The sequence below is a fragment of the Triturus cristatus genome, chromosome 6, assembly GCF_964204655.1.
Source record: "Triturus cristatus chromosome 6, aTriCri1.1, whole genome shotgun sequence".
Classification (NCBI taxonomy): domain Eukaryota; kingdom Metazoa; phylum Chordata; class Amphibia; order Caudata; family Salamandridae; genus Triturus; species Triturus cristatus.
Window position 1 is genome coordinate 1,939,053,606 of NC_140589.1, and position 26,358 is coordinate 1,939,079,963.

The 26,358-nt window shown below is 46.2% G+C and overlaps 1 protein-coding gene across 1 annotated transcript in view; it reads left to right on the plus strand.

The window, feature by feature from the left end:
- LOC146822541 (NACHT, LRR and PYD domains-containing protein 12-like) overlaps positions 1 to 26,358 on the plus strand; it is an 867,568-nt gene that overhangs the window by 292,262 nt on the left and 548,948 nt on the right. Inside the window, exon 5 of the mRNA XM_085613662.1 lies at positions 24,016 to 24,317. Within this exon, the coding sequence (XP_085469788.1) occupies positions 24,035 to 24,317 (283 nt within the window). The 5' untranslated portion in view covers positions 24,016 to 24,034. The remainder of the gene's footprint in view (positions 1 to 24,015; positions 24,318 to 26,358) is intronic.

Genomic DNA, 26,358 nt, shown 5'->3' on the forward strand with positions numbered 1-26,358 from the left:
AACACATGGACTGCTTCAAACGCCTATCCACTATGCATGCAGTCCTCTAACCACCTGCACACTTGTCTTTCACACCTTCAATTCCCCAGTCAGTATACATACACTTCCATCAAACACTCTGTCACTCCCCTTGCACTCCTCTAGTGACCCATTCAGCACCATGTACTAATCCACTCGCTGTGCCAAAACCCAGCCACTTATAAATTCACCCAGGCACTCTCCTTGCAGTACTTCAATCATTCAGTCAGTACCCAAGTACTCATGCACTGAGCCAGGCCTTAACACATGGACTGCTTCAAACGCCTATCCACTATGCATGCAGTCCTCTAACCACCTACACACACTTTTCTTTCAAATCTTCAATTCTCTAGTCAGTATACATACACTTCCATCAAACACCCTGTCACTCCCCTTGCACTCCTCTAGTGACCTATTCAGCATCATTTACTAATCCATTCCTGCACTAAAACCCAAACACTTATAAATTCACCCAGGCACTCTCCTAGCAGTACTCTAATCATTCAGTCAGTACCCAAGTACTCATGCACTGAGCCAGCCCTTAGCACATGGACTGCTTCAAACGCTTATCCACTATGCATGTATTTCTCTAACCACCTACACACTTGTCTTTCACACCATCAATTCCCCTGTCAGTATGGATACACTTCCAGCAAACACCCTGTCACTCCCCTTGCACTCCTGTAGTGACCCATTCAGCACCATGTACTAATCCATTCGCTGCGCCAAAACCCAGCCACTTATAAATTCCCCATGGCACTCTCCTTGCAGTACTCTAATCATTCAGTCAGTACCCAAGTACTCATGCACTGAGCCAGGCCTTAACACATGGACTGCTTCAAACGCCTATTCACTGTGCAACCACCTACACACTTGTCTTTTACACCTTCAATTACCCAGTCAGTATACATACACTTCCATCAAACACCCTGTCACTCCCTTTGCACTGCTCTAGTGACCCATTCAGCACCATGTACTAATTCATTCGCTGCACCAAATCCCAAACACTTATAAATTCACCCAGGCACTCTGCTTGCAGTACTCTAATCATTCAGTCACTACCCAAGTACTCATGCACTGAGCCAGGCCTTAGCACATGGACTGCTTCAAATGCCTATCTACTATGCATGCAGTCCTGTAACCACCTACACACTTGTCTTTCACACCTTCGATTCCACAGTCAGTATCCATACACTTCCAGCAAACACCCTGTCACCTCCTTGCACTCCTCTATTGACCCATTCAGCATCATGTACTAATCCATTCACTGCGCGAAAACCCGAACACTTATAAATTCACCCAGGCACTCTCCTTGCAGTACTCTAATCATTCAGTCAGTACCCAAGTACTCATCCAGTGACCCAGGACTTAGCACATGGACTGCTTCAAACCCCTATCCACTATACATGCAGTCCTCTAACCACCTACATACTTGTCTTTCACCCCTTCAATTTCCCAGTCAGTTTCTATACTCTCCAGCAAATACCCTGTCACTCCCCTTGCACTCCTCCAGTGACCCATTCAGCACCATGTACTAATCCATTCACTGGGCCAAAACCCAACCACTTATAAATTTACCCAGGCACTCTCCTTGCAGTACTCTAATCATTCAGTCAGTACCCAAGAACTCATGCAGTGAGCCAGGCCTTAGCACATGGACTGCTTCAAACGCCAATCCACTATGCATGCTGTCCTCTAACCACCTACACACTTGTCTTTCACACCTTCAATTCCTCAGTCAGTATCCATACACTTCCCGCAAACACCCTGCATCTCCCCTTGCACTCCTCTATTGACCCATTCAGCACCATCTACTAATCCATTCACTGTGCCAAAACCCCACCACTTATAAATTCACCCATGCACTCTCCTTGCAGTACTCTAATCATTCAGTCAGTACCCAAGTATTCATGCACTGAGCCAGCCCTTAGCACATGGACTTCTTCAAATGCCGATCCACTATGCATGCAGTCTTGTAACCACTTACACACTTGTCTTTCACACCTTCAATACTCCAGTCAGTATCCATACACTTCCAACAAACACAGGGGGCCCGATTCACAGAACTAACTTAAGACAAAATCCTAAACCTACTACTTTTGGTATTCACAGAAGTTAGGATTATGTGTTAAGTTTGTCTTAAGTCTGTCTTAAGTTTGTCTTAAGTCTGTTTTAAGTCTGTCTTAGGTTTGTCTTAAGTTTTTCTTAAGTCTGTCCTAAGTCTGTCTTAAGACAAAATCCTAACTTCTGTGAATTCCAAAAGTAGTACGTTTAGGATTTTGTCTTAAGTTAGTTCTGTGAATCGGCCCTGTGAAGGCTCCGACGAGGCAGGAACCCGGAGCTCAGGCGAGGGGGATGGCGGCTCTCCTCCGGAAGCACGGAGCGGTCTAGTAGCCCAAACACTCCGGACACACCTCCCGACGTCACCCACATCGCGGACAGGGGATTGGTGCAGCGAGGCGGGAACAGGAGGAGTCCAGGAAAGAAAAGAGGCAGGGAAGGAAGAGTGTCTCGTCTGCCGACCGGAAGAGACAGCCAGCGAGACGGAGAAAGGCGAGTGTAGAGAAGCAGACGACCCCGGGACCAGCGGTGAGGAGCCCAGCGGAGAGGAGCCCAGCGGAGCGGAGCCCAGCGGTGAGGAGCCCAGCAGAACGGAGTCCAGCGGTGAGGAGCCCAGCAGAACGGAGCCCAGCAGTGCGGAGCCCAGCAGTGACACAGGAGAGAGGAAGGCGGCAGATCCGAAGATCGGTGGGTCCGAGAGGGCAGAGACACCTAAGAACGCTCGAGGTCCCAGCGCCGCGGCCCAGTCCCTGGGTCGTGGCTCAAGGCAAGTGACCGCTCGGGGTTCACTGTGGTGGTGGGCTGGGCAAAGCTGCATGGGGCTGTGAATAGGGGCTTAAGAGGGTTGGTAGCAAAGCCTGGGTCACTGACCTTCCCTTGACCCAACAGCACCCCGTCCCACTCCGACCAGCTCCCCTTACAAATCACGCTAAAACGCACGTAAACGCACGTAAAAACCACAACCCCCTGGTGACGGTGGCACAAACACTTTATAGTATAGGAGCACGTCAGTAACCTCGTGCCTTTGTTGTTTTCATGTCACTGAGGTCCAGATCCCAGAGAAGCGAGCTAGAAAACAGCCGACGGACGTCACAAGGGAAGACGACTCTGGCCCACAAGGGACGAGTACATCCTGGTGTTCTGCCTTTTCCACATTTGTTACATCACCTGTGTACTTTACTCAGCCCCTGAGAAAGGCATCAAAATAAAACGAAAGAAGCAGCCCTTCTTTCACCAGCCTCTAACTGTTTCTGTCGTGTTTCTGACACACCAATCACTTTCTTCAAGCTAGTCTCCAGGGCCCGGCCGAACGGCCCACCGGGCCGGCACAGGCCCCCCTGTCACTCCCCTTGCACTCCTGTAGTGACCCATTCACCACCATGTACTAATCCATTCACTGCGCCAATACCCAACCACTTATAAATTCACCAAGGAACTCTCCTTGCAGTACTCTAATCATTCAGTCAGTACCCATGTGCTCATGCACTGAGCCAGGCCTTAGCACATGGACTGCTTCAAACCCCATATCCACTATGCATGCAGTCCTCTAACCACCTACACACTGGTCTTTCACACCTTCAATTCCCTAGTCAGTATCCATACACTCCACCAAACACCCTGTCACTCCCTTGCAATCCTCTAGTGACCCATTCAGCACCATGTACTAATCCATTCACTGTGTCAAAACCCCACCACTTATAAATACACCAAGGCACTATTCTTGCAGTACTCTAATCATTCAGTCAGTACCCCAACGCATAGTGTTCCCTAGTGTATGTATGTGTTTTAACTGTATTCTAAATGTCTTTTAGCATAGCACTGGCTCTAAGACTGGTTAGTCAGAGTCAGTTACCACCAGTACCCATCTGAAAAGTTGAGGGTACTGGATGATTTTGCAACAAGGCCTCTTTCTGCTCCTCTGTTTGTTCTTTTTGCATGTCTTCCTACTTCCTGCACTTTTTTTCGTCTTTGTGGACTTTTTTTTGCTTCTTTCTGCATTTCTTTTTCTTCTTTCTGTGTGTTTTTTTTTCTTTCTTCACATGTAAAACACCTTAGAAATTAACTGAAAAAAACATAGGTTTCAGGCACGTTATAGTTACAAATTAGCATTTAAAAAAAACATTGAAATTCACTTAAAAAACCATAGGTTTCAGGCACGTTATAGTTAGGAATTAGCATTTAAAAAACCTTAGAAATTCACTGAAAAAACCATAGGTTTCATGGGTGGTATAGTTAGCTGGACATTTCACTTGTGCAAAACCATTGAAATTCCTCTGTTATAGTTAGTTCTGCTAACTATAACTCCCGCACCCGCAATTCACTGCTGATGATGTCACATATTAGATCATTCATGACATGGTCAGTGACATCACTGATGACATCACTGATGACATCTTAAAGGACATCACTGATGACATCACTGATGACATCATCCACGTGACAATCAGATACACCTTATCATACACTAGTATAACCTTTCTTCACTCACTGTAAAATACAGAGTACCATATTTGAATCCATTGACACACCAATACAAGTTTCTAAAAACCTACTCTGTGATTCCTAGATCTACACACACATCTAATGACTTACCTATAGATTCACTCATACATGCTGTCAATGATCAATAGAACACTATTAAATATACTTATACACCTATATCGACATTACACACCAGCACACATCCTATTCACGTATGCAGTCATCCTACTCACTTATCCAAACAATGGATCATACTTACATTTAGTCAGCTACACATGTATACAAACACCACTTAATTTATTCATATAGATAGTAACTCATACTTAGTGTGTTATAAAATCACTATTACAAGTATACAGTTATCCATACAGTCATTCATACAATCACTGAGTCTTATGTATACTTATTTATATACAACAACCGTCACATACACTGCCTTTTATTTTTCTAGTTTGTTGGACATGTACAATTGAGAGATATATTTGCTCAACACCACACCCATAAAGATATTCTCTCACACAAACAACTGTTATAACATGCAGTCTTAACCTCATATACCTACTGAATCAACTATTCACACATCTTTGGGCAGTCACACCCCCCCCACCGAACCACACACACATTCACTTTCCCATACAAATACTCAGTTAACTAATCAATAACTAATATAGACCTTCACGTAGCTATTAACCAACTGGTGCAGCAGTTTACACAACAACTGACAAAGTGATACAGATATTCACACAGTTTAATCACTATCCAATATATTTAGTGAGACACCATAAATTAGTCAAGTAAACAGTCAATCACACTGCTACTAAATCCTCCATCCAGATATTTATATATCCACTCATTCTTCAATGCAGATTGATATATATATAATACATATTTAAATAACGAACCAAACCACATTCTCTGGATGATGTCATCCGTGATGTCATCAGTGATGTCATTTGAGATGTCATCAGTGATGTCATCAGTGATGTCACTGACCATGTCATGAATGATGTAATATGTGACATCATCAGCAGTGGATTGCGGGCGCGCGAGATATAGTTAGCCGAACCGGCTATAATGGAGGAATTTCAATGGTTTTGTACGAGTGAAATGTCCAGCTAACAGTAACACCCCTGAAACCTATGGTTTTTTCAGTGAATATATATATATATATATATATATTATCTACTGGCGGTCGCCAGTAGATAGTTATAGTTAGGACCGTGTTTCATAGGAAATCCGCAACATTCTATTTGGAATAACTTTGGCGCCGGTTGACGAATCCTCGCAAAATTTTCAAAATAGGTGGGGCGCTCCGCTCCGCTCCTACCCTGAAAGTCTCGGGGTGATTCGTCAAGCGGGGGCTGAGAAAAAGGGGGGTCCCAAAACGCGTTTTCCCCATGCATTTTTCCATAGGACCTTTAGTCGAAGGTACAGCCTTCACGGCTGAACAGAATTACTTGAAATTTGGCAGAGAGGTAGTCCTCAGGTCAGGTCCTTTTGCAGGTTTGGTGTCAATCTGTTCAGTAGTTCCTGAGAAAATCAAAAGTAAAATCATATACATATGTGGGCGGAGTCTAACCACACATCTCATCCTGAGATCTGATTGGCTGTCAGCACTTCATCCAAGAAGTGTTGGCAGCCGTCTTGGGACCAATATACATGATAGCACCTCATTAAAAAGAATTGCCGTTAATAGAAGGTTTAAGACTTTAGTTACATTATAAATCATTTGTTGATGGTACCATACTCATTTTAGGAATTGTGGTATGTTCTAAGGTGATTTCACCATGTGAAAAAGCCTTCTGCTGGGATATCATGATTGAGAGAAAAATATTTTCTCATGCTTTTCCCACAGAGGTTTGGAAGGTGATCTATAAGCTAAACTGAGAGCTTTATTCTGTAAATTCACATTATCTTTCTCAGTCATGTGAGAATGAAGTCTGACATTCTCAGTAAAACATGTACATCCAACAAGGGCAGAGACTGTCAGTTGATTCCTTTGTGTTCTACTGCAGCTTCCCAGAGTGTTCCAAAGAACTACTAGAGCGCTAACAGTCCTACTTATGATAAACGTATGGCACACCTGAAGCCATCTTGATTGGAATAAACTGGTAACACTTAAAACATTTAATTTAAAAAGGAACTTAATGAGGGGGTTCATTTTGCCATAGAAATTATGATTAATGCTGAAGAAAGAAAATCAGGGCACATTTTGAGTGACTTCTCAAATCCTCTTCTATTTCATTAAAAAATTCTGACATGCAGACTGAAACATGCACTTTTAATACCAGGAGCAGACTTGCATGGTGAACAGTAGTTTTACTACAGTGATCTAATGAGCAACTAGAGTGCTAACATTCAGAATTTATGGCAAATGTGTGACATATCTGAATACCTTCATGATGGAATCAAAGTAAAAAACTGAAAGCATTTCCTACTGAGGAGACTGCAGTACATGAGGAAATTAGGAAACTTCATAACAAATAAATCTCCCAAGATGGCCACCGGAGACAAAAGAGCCCAAATGTAGACCAAAATCACCCAGATGTAGCCCAAATATAGCCCAATGACAGAAGTGTGCAAAACACTTATTATTTTGTGTTTTTGCAGTGTTATATAGTGCAGACTTATCAGGTATTGGAGTGCTTTACATGAGCATTGGTTACATCACACAAGAACAAATTCATTTTGGTTGTAGACATGGGGAGACTAAGTGATTTGACCAGAATCACAGAATGTCGAGCTGAAGCAGAAACTCCAACCTGGTTCCCCAGTTGCGAAGTCTGCAGTTCTGGAAGTAACACCACATCCTCTCCCCTAAGTGCAACATTTAATCAAGTGGTCAACTGGATAAAAAAACTTAAAGATAACAAATAATTTAAAAGTGCTTTGTCGCTATTTGAAAACTCAGAAAATATGTCCTTATTTTAGTCTTTTAGAGCACTAACCATAATTTTGATGCCAATAAGACCCTCTCATATATGTAATTTCTAAAGGAAATGCTCTAGGTATTACAGTTTTGATTACATCAAGGTGACGTCAGGCGTTCCACACTTTTGTAATAAATATAGAATGTTAGCAATCTAGTTGTTCATTAGGATACTGTTGAGAGGCAGAGGCCAGGGGCACGGACTCTGAAAATTGAAGGCAGGTAGGAGGGTGCAAAGGCAACAATTTAACCACACTGAGCAGGCAGGAAGGGCCGTGGCAGCAAAACAGACTATGGAGGGCAGTGGAAAGGGGGGCAGGGGCAACAAACCAACAATACAGGACTTGCAAGAGAGGCTGTGGCAATGTAATAGACCATTGTGGGCAGAAGGAAGAGGCAATGGTAGTACAACCAAACATGCCAACAGACCCGAATCAGCCAGGAAACGTCCAATGTTTTTAAGCTCAAATGGGCTTTATTTGATCTGTCTCCTGTCTACAATCTCCTCTTTTTCAATGTAACTCAAAGGGGAAAATCAATACCCCAGTTTGTTTTGAAAATCTCCCTCTTACCAAGTTCAAAATGTTCGCAAGTATGGCACATTGGATCATGGAAGGAAATGGGGTAGGGACATGGACTTGGATAACAGAGGACAGGAGGGACATGGAGAGGTGCACCAAACTGACCCTGCAGGGCAGGCATCAGGGTTTGCAACAGCACAATACACCACCCAGGGCATGCGGGACGGGAGTGCAGCACAACAATCCATAGAAAGCAAGAGGGAGGGGACAGGACCATGCACATGGACAACAGAGAACAGAGGGGCAAGAGGCAATGGTAGCTATCTGACCATAATGGACAGACAGGAGAGAAAGCTGCAGCATAACAGACCATAAAGGGCAGGAGGGACGGATCAGGGGCATTACCATGGAACAGACAAGCCAGGAGGGAGGGAGTAGGGGTCTGCACATGTAAACAGAGGGCTGGGGGCAAGGGGGCAGGGCAGGAGCAGCAAGATAGCCGTGGAGGTCAGGCAGGATGGGCACTAGAAGCAAGACACACCATGAAGAGCAGCAGTGAGACTGTGATGGCATACACACAGACCATGGAGGGAAGGTGGGAGGGGGTCAGGGGCAGCTAACAGACCACACAGGGAAGGTGGGAGGGGTCATGGCAGCACAGAAGACCATGCATGGCAATTGGGAGGGTTAGTGGCAGCACAATGGCTATGATGGGCAAGAAGGAGGGTGCAGGGGCATGCACAAAGGACGATGGAGGATAGAAGGGAGGGTCAGGACCTGTGCACAGACAAGAAAGTTCAGGGGAAGGGGCCTCACAACAGACCGCACAGGGCAGGCAGGAGGAGCAGTTGCAGCACAACAGACCAGGGAGGGCAGAAGGGTGTGGCAGTACAATGGACCATGTAGGACAGGAGGAAGAGGATAGGGGCATGGCATGTGGACAGGCAGGGTGGAGGTGGCAGGGACAGGTTACAGTCATCTGACAATGCTAGGCAGGTGGGAGGGGAGTGGCAGCTCAACAGAACACTCAGAGTAGATAGGAGTGGCAGGTCCATGGAACATGGTGGGCAAAAAGGATGGAGCAGGGGCATGCACAAAGACATCGGAGGGCAGCGGGAAGGAGAATAGGGGCAGCAAGCTAAGCACAGAGTTTAAGCAGGAGGTCAATGATGGGGCATAGAATTGGGCAATGGAGGGCAGGAGGAGTGGACTGGTACATCATACTAAATTGAGGGCAGTGGCAGCACATCAGACCATGCATGGCAGGAGGTAGGAGGCTAGTCCATGGATTCACACAACAGAGGATAGGGAGGAGGGGGATGGGGCAGCAAGCTAACTGTTCAGAGAAGGCGGGTATTAGGAACTTTATTGTTTTTAAAACGTGTGTCTGTGCGAACTACTTAAAATATGAACAATTATGCAGCATAATCTCACTTTTATTCAGGAAGAAGAGGACGTTTGTGACTGTGACTCTGGGATCACTTGGCAGAAACACCCCCTGACCCTCCACCCCCTATCGCAAAATGTAATGCCCGTGAAAAGGGTAGGTGAACACAGTGTTATATATAACATAGTCCTGAGAGCACGATTGAAAATGAAAACTAGATATAGTGTATGGTATAAACTATGCACCAAAAAGTGTGATATAAGATGAACCGGGCGTGAAATATAATATGCAATACATTGTACGCAATGACAGATTCATTGGAGAGCGCGAGATAGCACAGGCACTAGCGCGTGCTATGCGATATGCGCCTTGGAGTGTAATATGCACAGGGCAGTGTTGTGTAACCTAACTAGTCTCTAAAGTTGTAATATAAAATATGTGCTGGGGAGTGTAACGTTGCATATGCACTGTGACAAAGATATGGATCCCAGATTGTAATATGTATGGCATAGCACTGTGCGTTATAACATAGGCATCTAGGAAGGCACGTTAGATGGGGCAATATAACCCGTGCGAAGACAAGTGTGGCATGACATATTCACGGGGTGGTGTTACAGTGCACATGGGCTAGAGAGTGTCATAGCATACGCACTAGCTAGTGGAATACAACACAGAGGTGTGTGGCACTCAGCAGGCAATGGTGGGTGTAACACAGCATTGGGCTCTGCCAGGAGCGCGCTGTGACTCTCAAGTGATGTTCGTCCCCTTTCCAGAGAGTAAAATAAAAAGTATTACACATCCGGCAGTGGATGTGTGTTTTATTAACCGTGAGGGGGGTTTCTTGCATAGTTTTGTTCGAATTTTTGTCGAATCCCCTTTGAATGGCTTGGTGTGCATGTGTATTAAATGTGCCCGTCAATAGCTACCCATGTTTGTATAAATAAACGACAAGGGTGTCTACCGGGATTAGGCACGGTAGGGCATCAGACATGTCAGAGCTTCACTAGTGGTGTAAATACATTCCACGTGGATTCATTGTATGCATAGTCGCCTTTTAAGGAATATCACGCAAATCGTCATGGTGATAGGTACGTACGGTATGTCCAGCATGTCCTAGGTGTGTCTATAAATATATATTTTTTAAAAATAATAAAAAACAGTGGCCGGCCCTGGGGATTGGGGTCAAAAAAATATAATTAGGAGACAGGCCCTGGGGGATGGGGTCATCAGGGCCAATAAATTAGAATAAGAAGGGGAACCACACAGACCCCCTTCTTAAAAAATTTAAATAAATAAAAGACTGGCATCGTGCCGGAGGCCACGCCCCCTCCTTGCAGCACTCTGCAAACGCGCCCCCTGGCGAGTTGTAAGTTGGGGAATTAATTCCTCTTCAATACTGAGGGTCCCTGAGGGCCAACTAGCCCAACAGGCATCTCCAGTATGCGCCAGGGAGCTGCGCTGCAGACAGGTGTTCTGAGGCCAAGCCCCTTTTTACACCTCTCTGCAACGCAGCTCTGTGGCGCTTACTGGAGGTACCTAGTGGTCTAGTTTGACCCTAGGGACCCTTAGGATTCAAGGGGACTTAATCTCTCAACTTAGAACAGCCACAGGGCGCGTTTACACAGTGGTGAAGGGAGGGGACGGGACCTGAGGTGACGTGTGCAAACACGCACTATGGCACGTTTTAAATTGGGGATATAATTTCCCTTCAATACTGAGGGCCCCTGGGGGCTAACTAGCCCACCAAGTGCTTCCAGTAAGCGCCACTGAGCTGCATTGCAGAGAGGTGGTCCAGGCCGTGCCACTTTTTACACCTCTCTGCAACGCAGCTCTGTGGCACTTACTGGAGGTACCTAGTGAGCTAGTTGGACCCTAGGGACCCTCAGGATTCAAATGAACTTAATCTCCCAACTAAAAACGGACACAGGGCGTGTTTACACAGTGGTGAAGGGAGGGGACGGGGCCTGAGTTAACGTGTGCAAAAACGCCCTGTGGCCTGTTTTAAGAGGTAGTTTTAATCCCCCTGCCCTATTATATACTAGGGGCTTACAGAGGAGGTCATGCTAATCACAGGGGGACCCCAACGCATAATGTTGTATGTAGGTGTTTTCACTGTATTCTAAGTATCTTTTAACATAGCACTGGCTCTAGGACTGGTTAGTCAGACTCAGTTACCACCAGTATCCGTCTGAAAAAGTTGAGGGTACAGGATGATTTTGCAACAAGGCTTCTTTCTGCTCTTCCTTTTGTTCTTTCTGCACATTATCCTTCTTCCTGCACTTTTCTTCGTCTTTGAGGACTTCTGTTGCTTCTTTCTGCACTTCTTCTTTTCTTTCTGTGCATTTTTTCTTCTTTCTTCACATGTCCTATCTCTGTAGGCATAGTTAGAAATTAGCATTTAAAAAACCTTTGAAATTCACAGAAAAAACCATAGGTTTCAGGCACGTTATAGTTAGGAATTAGCATTTAAAAAACCTCAGAAATTCACTGAAAAAACCATAGGTTTCAGGGGTGTTATAGTTAGCTGGACTTTTCACTTGTACAAAACCATTGAAATTCCCCCGTTATAGTTAGTTCAGCTAACTATAACTCGCGCGCCCGCAGTGCACTGCTGATGACGTCACATATTACATCACTCATGACATGGTCAGTGACATCACTCATGACATCACTGATGGTTTTTTCAGTGAATATATAAATATATATATATATCACATCACTCACATACGTCTCTACATTCGCGTGTATCCACGCTCGTGTCTGTGTATTGCATTGTCGAGAAGACAAGAAATGGGCTGACTGACCCCGGTGTAGGGTCAGGTAAGAAGGTGGAGCGTGAAACTGAAGAGGGAAGGCGGCCTTCTGGACGGCGGGATATATGAGAGACCTGGGGAAGGAATGAAGGGGCGAGTGGGGGAGAAGGGACGAGGCAGCGGACAGTAAGGGAGGAAGGGTAGAGATCATACCGGAAGAAAAAGCAAAAGGCAGAGGAGAGAAAGTTAACGAGGCTGAGAAGGAAAGGAGGGAGGGGTAGCAATTGGACAAAAGGAAAAAAGCTTCCTTCAGACTCTAAAGGAAAAAGAAAGTAAATGATAAATAGAAGAGGCAAAATAATTAAAGACAATCACACTGATGCGGAAACAGGTTGAAAGAAGGAAGAAAAATAATTTGGGTGAGAAATTAAGAAAAAACACAAACGAAAGATGGACCGATGAAATCGTGCAGGAATGTTAAAAATACAAAGCGTGAGCAGGAGGTAAAGGAGATGGTATCTCCTGGCTGGACTCTAGCAGTCATTCATTTTCTTTTATAAACCTTTATTCAAATACAGATTGTATGCATAAACAAGCCCGGGAGTAGAGCGCGCGCGCGCTAAAAGGAATTTGCACCAGGGCCAGCGTGGCCACCATATGTTTCCAATTAAGATAATTGGAAACATATGGCGCTCATGCTCGCTCCCACATGTAGGAGAGTAGGATCTGCTTCACATGGTTACCCCCACTTTTTGGTGGTGTTTCACTCTATGGTTGAGCCTATCACCAACTTGCATTAGTCACTGTCTTAACCTTGGACACTCCATAACCCACAATGCACCTCTTTTTTAATCGCCATAAACACAAAGTCATTCTACAATCTACTTCTAGATCTAGATTTTAAACAGCCCGAAATGCATTGGGTACAACTTAGAGTAGCTACTGTGGATGTTTATATGTTTTGGCGTGTCCGCAAAAAGGCCCGGATGGGCATATACGAGACATGAGAAGCTGTAGAACTTATTAGCATCTCACGTGTGCAAGAAACTGAAAAAATAAATAATAATAAATGAAGTTTAACAAATATGTTGGAGTACTTTGATCAATCATCGTCAAAAATTTGAAGTAATTTAAAAACAGTGTGTTATTCCCTTTCCAAAGCTGTGCACCGAGTTAGGAGTGATAATGCGCTCCATTTGCTTTAGTTAATCAACAAGAGGCGTGATACTGGGGTGGATCACGCGACTCAGGTAGCACGCAAAAATGGACAGTTCGAGATGATTATGGATTAACAAGTCAAAAGTGGGAGAACGAAGGTGTGCACTGCAACCATTGTGATTCTTCCTTGAAGTTGTGCCTTGGGCTCCGAGTAGCCCCAGCCTTGAGCATCTCCTGCACTGAAGATTGTGGACCTCCTCTCCACGAGTGACCCGTGGGCCCGTTTCAAGTGCGACCGCTAGAGGCTCCTTCGCGATCACTAGCCCGTTGGCTAGCAGGTCCCCACGAAGGCAACTCCTCTTCTGATTGGGCTTTCCTGGTTGTTTGAGACGTGCCCTGACTTACCTTTGTTGGGTGAGTCGTTCAGACCTTGCTGGTCTGCACCGCAGTCCTTTCTCTAAATTCCAGTGACTTGCCATTGGCAAGGTTTGTTGGGTCCATTCTGGTCACCAACACCGCGGCACTCGACAGACTTCGTGGGACAGCTTGAATCCGGCTCGTGGACTTCGTCAACACCTCCTGGACCTCTTGGCTGAAGAGTCAAGACACCCATCAAGTCACCTAAAGCACCCGACATCTGTGGACATTGGTCCATCCTGCCCTTGGTCACTGGCAAGTGACCCAGACTCTGTCCCCTCTACTTTCAGGATCCTTACATCCTAGATCCAGGCTTGGATCTCTTCGGACACTTCTCCTCTTCACGGCAGCAGCAGTTCTTTGCAGGCTTCCATTGAAATCGACGACGCGGCCCGACACCAAAAGACACCTATGCACCCGGCTTCCCTGGGTGAGGTAACTAGAGTACTCCGGTGCTAACGTGGGTGCTAGCCCTGGAACTTCTTAAGTCCAAAAGGGTTTGGTCCAGACTCGATTAAAAGTATCCCTAATCTTTAAATTTCCAACCGTAACATTGCCCATAGAAGATAATGGGAACCCGCGGTTGTGTTTACACACTGCATACAGTCCCCGTGGGTCCCCTGTGTCACTACCTTGGGTGGTTCCTTGGGGTCCCAGCGATTCTACAGGCTATAGGCCTATGTCTATTCCAGTCGTGGTTCTTATACCACTTTTTTGGTATATGGTTTGGTAAGCCCCTAGGGCCCAAACGTGTATTTGTGCTATTACTGATGATTGCTCACTTGTAAACAAAGTACTTCGAACTCCAGTCTCATAAAGAGACTAGAGGGGTGTGTTTTATATTTTGAATATATTCCTGGTGTGGTTGTCCTTTCATTTGATCATTCAAGAGATTATAGACTGGTAAAACAAGCTGCTTTACATTCCTTCAAGACTTAGCCTGAAGGCTGCTCTCCATAGCTACCACTAGGATAGCTTTCAATAAAGGTTGTTTTTTACCTATCACCATAACTGATACAAGGTGCCCACTAGAACTAGTGGACAGCATATATCAGGCCACCTTTTCACATTGGTGTGCAGCGTGTGGGATTCTAGCTTGCTATTTTTTTACCAGATAATCTCAATTGAATTGATCAACTGAAAACCACTAAAGGTACCTGAGGTACATATAATATCAAGTTTAGACTTAGAGTTTTGTGTTAAGGGATAGCACACCCTTTCTACAACTCAAGAGAGTTTAGTAGGCCACACTAGTGTAGGTAGTGCAATACACCCCACCACATTAGTAATGTCTAACCAGCCAGGAACCAGTGGGTCCCTACCAGGAACCACTGAGCTCCTTCCCTATAAATATGAGGATCTCACCTTTGCTCAGCTTAGGGCCTTATGTTCCATTAGGAAGCTGAAGACAGGCAAAAGTCCATCCACCCAGCATCTCATAAAGATACTGAAACTGGATGATATCACAGGACCTAGTGGTCCTGATGAAGTAGACAGTGTGGGTGGGACAGCAGCTGAGGGTGGGCCTAGGGGTAATACTTCCCCTGACCCTACCTCTAATGCTGACCAGACTGGTGACAATGACCAAACTCTGGTGAACACAGACCTCCAGGATGAGGATGAGGAGGATGACAACAATGCTCCTTCCTTTATTCCTCCAGGAAGAGTTGAAAGTAGGGCTAGAAGGGATAGATATCTGTAAAGGGGATCTATCCAGTCTAACTCCTCTATAGGAACCTCTGTGTCTTCTCACAGAGGGAGGGAAACCTCCCAGGAGAGGAGAGAGAGAGACTGCTGACGTATGAGCAAGACAAGTTCAACCTCAGAAAGCAGCAGATGGCCTTAGATAGGGAAGCCCTAGAGCTCTACAGAGCTAGTAAAAAGGAGGGACTAGAGTCCATTGGTGGCAGCAATTTCCCTAGAGATAGGGAGAGGTCTTATGACCATAGAAACCTAAGTAAGATTGTCCCTCCCTAACAGAGTGGGGATGACATCCACAAATGGATAACTGCCTTGGAGAGGGCCTGTAAAGTACAGAAGGTCCCTCAAGGTTAGTGGGCAGCAACCGTATGGCTCTCCTTTGCAGACAAAGGTAGAGACAAGCTCCTCACTGTAAGAGAAGAGGATGCTGATGACTACAAAGTCCTGAAGAGTGCTCTAATAGATGGGTTTGGCCTAACCACTGAACAGTACAGGTTAAAGTTCAGAGACACCCAAAAGGCACAAAATCAGGACTGGGTTGACTTTGTTGACTGTGCTGCTAAGGCTCTGGAAGGTTGGTTATTGGGCAGTAAAGTGTGTGACTTCAAAGGATTGCACAATCTGATAATGAGGGAGCAGATTCTTAATAACTGTCAAAATCAGCTGTTGCACCAGTACCTGGTAGACTCTGATCTGACCTCTCCCCAAGAATTGGGAAAGAAGGCAAACAAATGGGTCAGAACCAGGGTGAGGCAGAAGGTACAGAACCAAGGTGGTGACCCTAAGAAGCAAGATTCCAAAAACTCTGACAAGGGTGGGGACAAGGGTAAAGACCAGAAGTCTTCACAAGGGCCCCACAAATCTTCTTCAGGTGAGGATTCACAGGCTAACAAAGGGAAAGGCCAAAAGAAATCTTCGTGCAAAATCTGTAAACAGAAAACTCACTGGACTAGTGACTGCACCAAGGCCAAAGAAAATACTCCAGTCCCCACCAATGCCCCTAAGGCACCTGCTCCCCCTAGTGCAGTTACAATTGGTAGTGGGAAAACACAGAATAAGGGTGTAGTAGGGTTGACCCTGGGTTCTGAGATGGACTCTGGCCTAGTCAGAGTACCAACTCAGGCTGTGCTTGTCAGTGATGGGGGCATCAATATGTCCCGGTTTGTGAGCCCCAGTAACCTGGGCAAATACAGACAGCAGCCTTTAATTAATGGAGTAGAAGCTTGGGCATTCAGGGACACAGGAGCAAGTGTCACAATGGTGACAAAAGATCTTGTGGATCCTGGGCAGATTATACTTGGTGAAATGTACCACGTGACCAATGCTAGCAATGTCAGAACAGACCATTCTCTGGCAGTTGTTAACTTCTCCTAGAGAGTGGTAACTGGCCTTAAGAAGGTTGTGGTAAGTGCAGACCTACCAGTACAGTGCTTGCTCGACAATGATCTAGAAACTTCAGCTTGGGCTGAAGTGGAGCTCAGGACACATGCCGAAATATTAGGGATCCCTGCACATGTCTTTGCTGTGACTAGGTTACAGGCTAAAATGTCTAACACTGGACAGGCCCTGGATTCTGGAATAATGGACCAGGTGCCTCACAAGAGGAGGAGCAGAAGGGTTAAGGCAGAGCCTTCCCACTTGTCTCAGGAAACTGATCAGTCTCCTCAGGGAGATGGTCTTGATCCTGAAGAAGGAACTGCCCCAGCGGAGATTGAACCTGACCAGGTTGAGTTCTTGGAGACAGGGGGCCCTTCCAGGTCTGATCGGAGCCAGGAGCAGAAAACCTGCCCCTCTCTTGAAGCCCTCAGATAGCAAGCTGCTGATGAGGCTGCTGGGAATGCTATTGACACCCACAAAGTTTATTGGGATGATAGACTCCTATATTCAGAGAGTAGAGACCCCAAGCCTGGGGCATCCAGGAGGTTGGTAATGCCTCTGAAGTTTAGGGGCTTCCTATTGACACTAGCCCATGATATTGCCCTAGCAAGACACCTGGGCCAGAACAAGACATGGAACAGAATTGTTCCTCACTTTCACTGGCCCCACATGTCTGAAGACACAAAGGAGTTTTGTCGCTCCTGTGTAACCTGCCAGGCCAGCGGCAAAGCAGGTGGCACTACAAAGGCCCCCCTGATACCACTACCTTTCAGAGGGTTGGGATTGACATTGTTGGCCCCATGGATCCTCAAACAGCATCTGGGCACAGATTTATACTGGCGGTGGTGGATCATGCCACCAGGTACCCAGAGGCAATTCCTCTCAGCACCACTATAGCACCTGTAGTGGCAAGAGCTCTCTTGAGTGTGTTCTCAAGAGTAGGCTTTCCTAAGGAGGTAGTATCTGACTTTATGTCAAGTTACTTAACTGCTATGTGGAAGGAGAGTGGAGTGAATTACACATTCACCACACCCTGTCACCCACAATGCAATGGTTTAGTTGAGAGATTCAACAAAACCTTAAAGGGCATGATCAAAGGACTCCCAGAGAAGCTTAGGCGAAAATGGGACCTGCACTTGCCCTACCTCTTATTTGCATACAGGGAGGTTCCTCAGAAGGGGGTTGGCTAAAGCCCATTTGAAATCCTGTTTGGTCACCCTGTCCGGGGTCCATTGTGTTTGGTGAAGGAAGGATGGGAGTTACCTCTCAAGCCCCCAAAGCAAGACATAGTGGACTATGTACTTGGTCTCCGCTCCAGGATGGCTGAATACATGAAGAAGGCAAACAAAAACCTTGAGGCTAGCCAGGAACTACAAAAGGCCTGGCATGACCAAAAGGCTGTACTGACTGTTTACCAGCCAGGACAAAAAGTGTGGGTGTTTTGAGCCTGTGGCCACAGCAGCTCTCCATGACAAGTGGAGTGGACCCCACAATATTGTTGAACAAAAGGGAGAGGTTGTTTATTTAGTGGACCTAGGAACTCCAGGGAGTCCCCATCGGGTTCTACATGTCAACAGGATGAAGCCATATGTGGACAGGGCTGACATGGGCTTGCTCATGGCAACTGATGAGGGACAGGAGGAAGAGAGTGACCCACTCTCTGACCTCCTCTCACAAAACCCTGATGATGGGTCAGTTGATGGTATAGCCTTGGCAGGCAGCCTCACTGCCCAACAGCAAACTGATTGCAGACAGGTTCTCAATCAGTTCAGACACATGTTCTCACTGACTCCAAGTCAGACTACCTGGTGCACTCATGAAGTGGACACTGGGGACAGTCTGCCTATTAAAAATAAGATTTATAGGCAACCTGACCATGTCAGGGACTGTATCAGGACAGACGTCCAGAAACTGTTGGATTTGGGAGTTATTGAGCCCTCAGACAGCCCTTGGGCTAGTCCAGTGGTTCTTGTGCCAAAACCACACACCAGTGGTGGAAAAAGAGAGATGAGGCTGTGTGTGGACTACAGGGGTCTCAATGCAGTCACTAGGACTGATGCCCATCCAATACCAAGGGCAGATGAGCTCATAGATACTTTGGCCTCAGCCAAGTACCTTAGCACATTTGACTTGACAGCTGGCTGCTGGCAGATCAGACTAGCTGATGATGCAAAGCCAAAAACAGCATTTTCTACCGCTAGTGGGCACTATCAATTTGTGGTAATGCCCTTTGGTCTAAAGAATGCATCTGCCACTTTCGAGAGGTTGGCGAATACAGTTCTCACAGGCCTGAAAGCCTTTAGTGCAGCATATCTAGATGATATTGCTGTCTTTAGCTCTACCTGGGAGGATCACCTGGTCCACCTAAGGAATGTTTTGGAAGCACTACAGAAAGCAGGCCTAACTATCAAGGCCAGTAAGTGTCAGATACGGCAGAGTCAGGTTGTGTTCCCAGGCCACCTCGTGGGAGGAGGCCAGGTTCAACCATTGCAGAGCAAAATCCAGACCATAATGGACTGGGTTGCTCCAACTACCAAGACTCAGGTGAGAGCCTTCTTAGGCCTGACTGGGTGCTATAGGAGATTTGTCAAAGGGTATAGATCAATAGTGACACCCCTGAATGACTTAACTTCTAAGAAAATGCCCAAAAAGGTTCAGTGGACAGCTAGCTGTCAAAAGGCATTTGATGACCTGAAGCAGGCCATGTGGATTGCTCCCATTCTGCAGAGTTCATTGTTCAAACTGATGCATCTGAATTGGGGGTTGGGGCTGTACTGTCACAATTGAATGATGAAGGTCAGGATCAGCCAAGAGCTTTCATAAGCAGAAGGCTGACCCCTAGAGAGAAACATTGGTCAGCCATTGAGAGGGAGGCCTTTGCTGTGGTTTGGGCTCTGAAGAAGTTGAGGCCATACTTGTTTGGTACTCACTTCCTTGTTCAGACAGACCATACGCCCCTCTTATGGCTAAAACAAATGAAGGGTGAAACCCCAAACCTGCTTAGGTGGTCCGTTTCCCTACAGGGGATTGACTTTACAGTGGAACATAGACCTGGGAGTAACCATGCCAATGCAGATGGACTCTCTAGGTATTTCCACTTAGAACATGAAGATTCAACTGGTCAAGGTTGGTTTAATGTCCCTGCGTTTGGGGGGGGGGGTGTAGGAGAGTAGGATTCGCTTCACATGAGTACCCCCACTTTTTGCTGGTGTTTCACTGTTTTACGACCTTTGTCTGGCTGTGACCCTGCTAATCAGGACCACAGCCTAGCTGCTTCCTCTCTAAAATGGTTTCCATGTACATTAGGTACATATCTAATTGGATTCTGGAGTGCCTTATAAGCCCCTAGTAAATGGTATACTATGTATCTAGGGCATAGGTACCTCAGAGGCCTACCAGGGGGCTGAAGCATATAATATGCCACCCCTGGGAAGCACTCCAAAATGGCACCACAGGTCTGCTACTGCAGCCTGGGTAAGGGTGTGCTTGCACCCCTTACAGTGGTATAGGCTACCTATATCCACACATATACAGACACAGATAAACCTATAAGTCACTCCTATGGCACGCCTTGACAATCCTGAAGGCAGAGTGCTTGGTTTTGTGTGAGAGGGTGCCCAAGCATGAGCTGAGCATCTCTGCAGCATTCGGAAATACTGCCTTATGGCTGTTCTGTGATACAGCCATACCATATACTCTTAAGTGCATTAGAACCTCGCGGTAAATGCTAACTTTGGGATGGCTGCATCAAAACATGTCTTGTTTGGTGTCAAACGCTTTGGAATACTACCCCCACACCAATTCTGGCAGCGGGGGTAGCATTCCACCCTTCTAGAGGGAGAGACATGTTCACACTGGCTAAACCCGGTAGGACTTTCCTGAGCCCTGGCATCACAAAATGGATGCCTCTGCCACAGACACGGGTCTGGCCTCCTGCTGCTGACCGAAACTCCGGCAGGGAAGGCCTGGACAATACGTTTCCTGTCGAAGGGAGGTGTAACCACCTCCCCAGACAGGCAGATGTGTGTTTGGGCTGGGTGGGAGCACTCTCTGGTGCTTTGAAGTCCTGCACTGGGGGCACGTTTGGTGTCCCTGTGCATAGCCCAGTTCAAACCAGTTGCAGGGGCTACCTGCCCCTGCTCTGGTGCGAAACTGGAGAAAGGAAATGGGTGTAACCACCCCTCTTTTCTGGACCACCCATAGGTGGGGCCTTAGAGTTAGTCCATCCTCTAAATTTACTATAAGTATAGGAATCCAGTCCCTAGGACTTCAGATTACCCTGGACGAAACTCTGCAACATATATCCCGGACCTTCGACGTTCTACTTTAACTAGAAGACTGAAGAAATCTCCCTTGGGGTCAAGGAGTGACTCCCCTGCTTGGCAGGCACCACAGAAGCAACTGACTGGTCTGCATCGCTGAAGCTCCCGCCAGATGCCGAAGTCTTTGCATCACCAGAGGTGGATTTCCAGACTTCCCTGAGGCTACCCTGAGTCCACAGCAAAGCTGAGGTCTGCGTCTATCGTGGGTGATGTGGAACCGTGACCCCTGGACACCGCGAACTTTTGCAGCAACTCTATCTACATGGTCCTCCTCGAAGTTGTGCTTTGGGCTCCCAGTAGTCCCAGCCTTGAGCATCTCCTGCACTGACGATTGTGTGCCTCCACTCCACGAGTGACCCGTGGGCCCGTTTCAAGTGCGACCGCTAGAGGCTCCTTCACGATCACTAGCCCGTTGGCTAGAAGGTCCCCACGAAGGCAACTCCTCTTCTGCTTGGGCTTTCCTGGTTGCTCCAGATATGCCCTGACTTACCGTCTCTGGGTGAGTCCTTCACTCCTTGCTGGTCTGCACCGCAGTCCTTTCTCTAAATTCCAGTGACTTGCCGTTGCCAAGGCTTGTTGGGTCCATTCTGGTCACCGACACCGCATCATTCAACAGATTTTGTGGGACAGCTCGATTCCGGCATGTGGATTTCGTTGACGCCCCCTGGACCTTGTGGCTGAAGAGTCAAGACACCCATCAACTCACCTGAAGCACCCGACATCTGTGGGCATTGGTCCATCCTGCCCTCGGTCACTGGCAAGTGACCCAGACTCTGTCCCCTCTGCTTTCAGGTTCCTTACATCCTAGATCCAGGCTTGGATCTCTTCAGACACTTCTCCTCTTCACGGCAACAGCAGTTCTTTGGAGGCTTCCATTGAAATCGACGACGCAACCCGACACCAAAAGACACCTATGCACCCGGCTTCCCTGGGTGAGGTAACTCGAGTACTCCGGTGCTCCTGTGGGTGCCAGCCCTAGAACTTCTTAATTCCAAAAGGGTTTGGTCCAGACTCGATTAGAAGTGTCCCTAATCTTTAAATTTCCAACCGCGACATTGCCCATAGAAGATAATAGGAACCCTTCAGTGTTTACACACTGCATACAGTCCCCGTAGGTCCCCTGTCTCACTACCTTGGGTGGTTCCTTGGGCTCCCAGCGATTCTACAGACTATAGGCCTATGTCTATTCCAGTCGTGGTTCTTATACCACTTTTTTGGTATATGGTTTGGTACGCCCCTAGGGCCCAAACGTGTATTTGTGCTATTACTGATTATTGCTGACTTGTAAACTAAGTACTTCAAACTCCAGTCTCATAAAGAGACTAGAGAGGTGTGTTTTACTTAAATACATATATTTTGAATATATACCTGGTGTGGTTGTCCTTTCATTTGATCATTCAAGAGATTATAGACTGGTAAAACAAGCTGCTTTACATTCCTTCAAGACTTAGGCTGAAGGCTGCTCTCCATAGCTACCACTAGGATAGCTTTCAATAAAGGTTGTCTTTTACCTATCACCATAAGGGGCTGTTTGGACTGATACAAGGTGCCCACTAGAACTAGTGGACAGCATATATCAGGCCACCTACTCACACCGCGGACCCTAGGCCAAGGCAGAGAGAAGGCGGGCCATGCACCCACCTTTGGCCAATTGCGTGCTGTCTTTCTTAGAAAGACGCATGCAAAGGCCAATAGGTGTTATTTTAAAAAAAAGCACATGCATGAGCGTGTGTTTAAAGTTAAAAAGCCCTTACTTAAAGTGTCGCAGAGCTGCGCATGCGCACTGGCTCAGGCGAGACCTATAAAGGAGGAGAGGTATGAGAGTGGATGGGGTCTAATTATTGATTGAAGAGTGGTCAGTCTGTACCTGTTGTATTCAGTGCCTGTGGCTGGACTTTTAAAGAAGGAAGGAGTGATCTGAGCCTTCAGCCTCGCACAGAATCTCGACTAAAAGACAAAATGCCGCTGTCCTGACGGATCGGCGTCTTCCTTGTGACCTGAACTGAGGTATTGTGGACTCTGCTGTTGTCGCGATAAAATAAACCACTGTAGGTCTCTGCAAGGAGCTGCTGGTGATGTCCTGACCTTGACAACTGCCTCTTGTCTCTGCACATGCCCCACTCGCTGGCTCCTGACTCTTAAATCCAGGTTCAAATGTCTTTGTATTTGTCACCGAGCCATCTGTTTGTCTCTCTTCTCCCTCCCTGCTCCAAACTTGAACACTCCCCCCCTCATCAAACAGAAAACAGTCAAACCTTATTCTACAAATAGATGTCTGTCTTCTGTCGCGGTGTCAGACTGCTGACCTGATTTAGGACGGGGTTTCGAGACACCTTGTTATAGATGTCTGTCTTCTGCCGTGGTGTCAGCCTGCTGACCTGATTTAGGACGGGGCTTCAAGACACCTTGTGAAGATAAAAGTCACACTTTATGCCCCAACCTCCTTTTACATGGAAGTTTCAGTCTTTAAATGTAATGTCTCGGGGTTTGCTTCAGAGTTTTTAAGTGTCTGTAATGGAATCTAGGGGTGTTCAATGCATCAAACCACATTTTTAGAATAACTAAGTAAATGATGTCCTTGTAATTGTACTTATTTCTCTCATCTTGATATTCTAAAAATCTATCCCTGCTCCAGTCCTTCGGCAGTCAGTGTCCTCCCTGCTCTATACTACAGTGTACATTAGAGCGGAGATCGTTATTTCTAAGATCAGTGCAACTACTACAGCGCCACGACGCCCTCCTGGGCCAACCGTAGCGCTGTATTACCTGTATTTCAGCCTTTAATTGATGCACATTGCGCAGGTGCAAGGAGTTTGTGATCATGTATCGTACTTCTGTGGCTCCTGAGTTTGTGACCAGCCCTCTCTTTATGACCCAACATGTTTTTCAGACGGAGCCTCACATGAGCCATGGCGGGCGGAGGGAGCACATCTGGGGACGTCCTGCTCCACGCCCTTGAGGAGCTCCTTAGAGCTGACTTCAAAAGGTTTAAGGATAAATTATCTGAAATCAACTTCAAAGGATGGAAAAACATCCCCCGAGGGAAGCTGGAGGGAAAAAAACAGATTGACACCAAGAACCTTCTTGTACAGTTCTACGGCCCGGACTCAGCCATTGATGTGACCATCGAAGTCTTCTCCAAGGTCGGCCTGATGGAGCCGGCAGCCAGACTCAGAGGGGCGCGACAGCGAGGTAAGAGGGGTGGGATCATTCACAATCACACCCCAAGGTCCACCTTGATGGCCAAAGTAAAAGCATTTTCAGAGTTTTCTTATTTAGAGAATAATACAAAAGATTTTTCAAAGCCAACATTATTAGACAAGTCCATAGGGAAATTCCTTGAAAATATCTTTGGTCTGAAGTCAGCTGTAAGCGCCTCAGAGACTCTTCCTTGGAGCCTGCATGTTGTTGTTTGTTGAGGGCTCATGCGGTGCGGCTGCCCCTCTGCCCCATCGCTGACTCCACTGTGCCGGGACATCAATGATCTCTGTTGGACCTGGCATCCTTGGCGCGGTTCACCCTAACTCTTTGCCTTCAGCCTCCTGGTTTGCTGGTTTCATATCACTGGCCCTAGGGCTCTGCGCACTTTACCACTGCTAGCCAGTGCTCATTCACTAAAACATGGTGGAATTGGCATATACCCAGTTAGCATATTTAATTTACATGTAAGTTCATAGTACGGTGGTACTGTGGGTCCCCCGGGCCTTTAAATTAAATACCACTAGCGGGCCTGCAGCTCTGATTGTGCCATTCAGATAAGTAGCCCTCTAGCCATGTCTGAGGCCTGCCATTGCAGCCTGTGTGCGCAGTTTTAAACTGCGGCGATGTCAACCTGACAAGATAAAACTCTTTCAAACCGCTATTGACAGGTGTTAGGGCTGTGGCATAGGTGTATTCAAATACTTGCTTGCCTTCTTTGTATCTCCTTATGTTTACAGGCGTACTCTTAGAGGTTTCCATCAGGGCTTTTGTCTCTCCAACTGCTCTTCCCACGACTTCCAGCACGTCTGGTGGTTAGTGATTCCGATGATGCTTTGTAGACCTAAACAGTTGAATGCCTATCAGGGCCTCATTGTATGCTGTGTGTTGTAGTGCCTGTTGTGTGTATGCACCTTAGATATATTAAGGCAACATCATATTATTGGGGAATCTTTTCTTTGTTATTGCCTGGCTCAGTCTTTTTCAGAATTGTTTGCATTAGCTTTGCATTCTGTCTCATCTTTTTTTGAATTACAGTCTGTGTGATTTGCACATTTCTTTGAGGCCATTAATCCGTGTGTTAAATCGCAAAATCACCTCCTCTCAGATTTCATTGTATAGCACCTGGTACTGTCCACTGGAAATCTTATTCCATGTGCCTCTTGGTGATGAAGTGATTGACCAGGGGGGCTGCAGCTGTTTTTGTTTTAATCTGGGACATGTGTTGTACTTTTCTCTATCTTATTCCTTGATTGGTTTTACCAATATATATATAATATATATTTTTTCACGAGGGCAAATGATTGCATTCACCATATTTTTAGTTCTAGAATTTGAGAAATTAGTATGTTTACATTGTATGTGATCTTTTTGGAACACCGCGCCTTCAATTGTTTTACTGCAAACTGCGCAGTTGCCACATTTGTGGTGGCCTTTAAGGGGTTTCATATTCCATTGAGTTCTTGTCAATTTTTCTTATTTTCTGCATGCTCCAGGCTCTTACTAGGTGTTTCCCTAGACTTGCATTCGTCTTCATTGCAAATAGTGGACACTCGAACCAACAATCTGAGCTTTTGGATTGAATGCCAAATGTTTCGAATGATTTAAATAAAACTATTCATCTGTGAGCAGTTTGTGGAAACACATACTACATTTTCAAGGGGTTTCTTTTCTTTCTTGACTAGAAGACTTTCTCTTGGTATGTACCACACTCCTTTTAATTAATGTGTCAAGAGTTTGTGTGGATAACCCTTGTCTTTAAGTTTGTCTTAGTATGGCGGCTATTGTGATATAATCTTTTTTCATTTTGATCCTCAAGTATTGCCCATAAATCAGATTATCTCCTAAATTCCAGGAGTAGAATCTTTTGTAATGTAATGCTTTGCTCCTGTCAGTTGGCTTTCGATGCAGGGTTGTGACTAACTTTGCATCTGTTACCTTGATTTCCACAATTAGAAATGTCATGTTTTGTATTGTTTGCCGTGCTGAATTGGATATCTGGGCTTTTATGATTGAGCCATGTATAGAAAGCAGA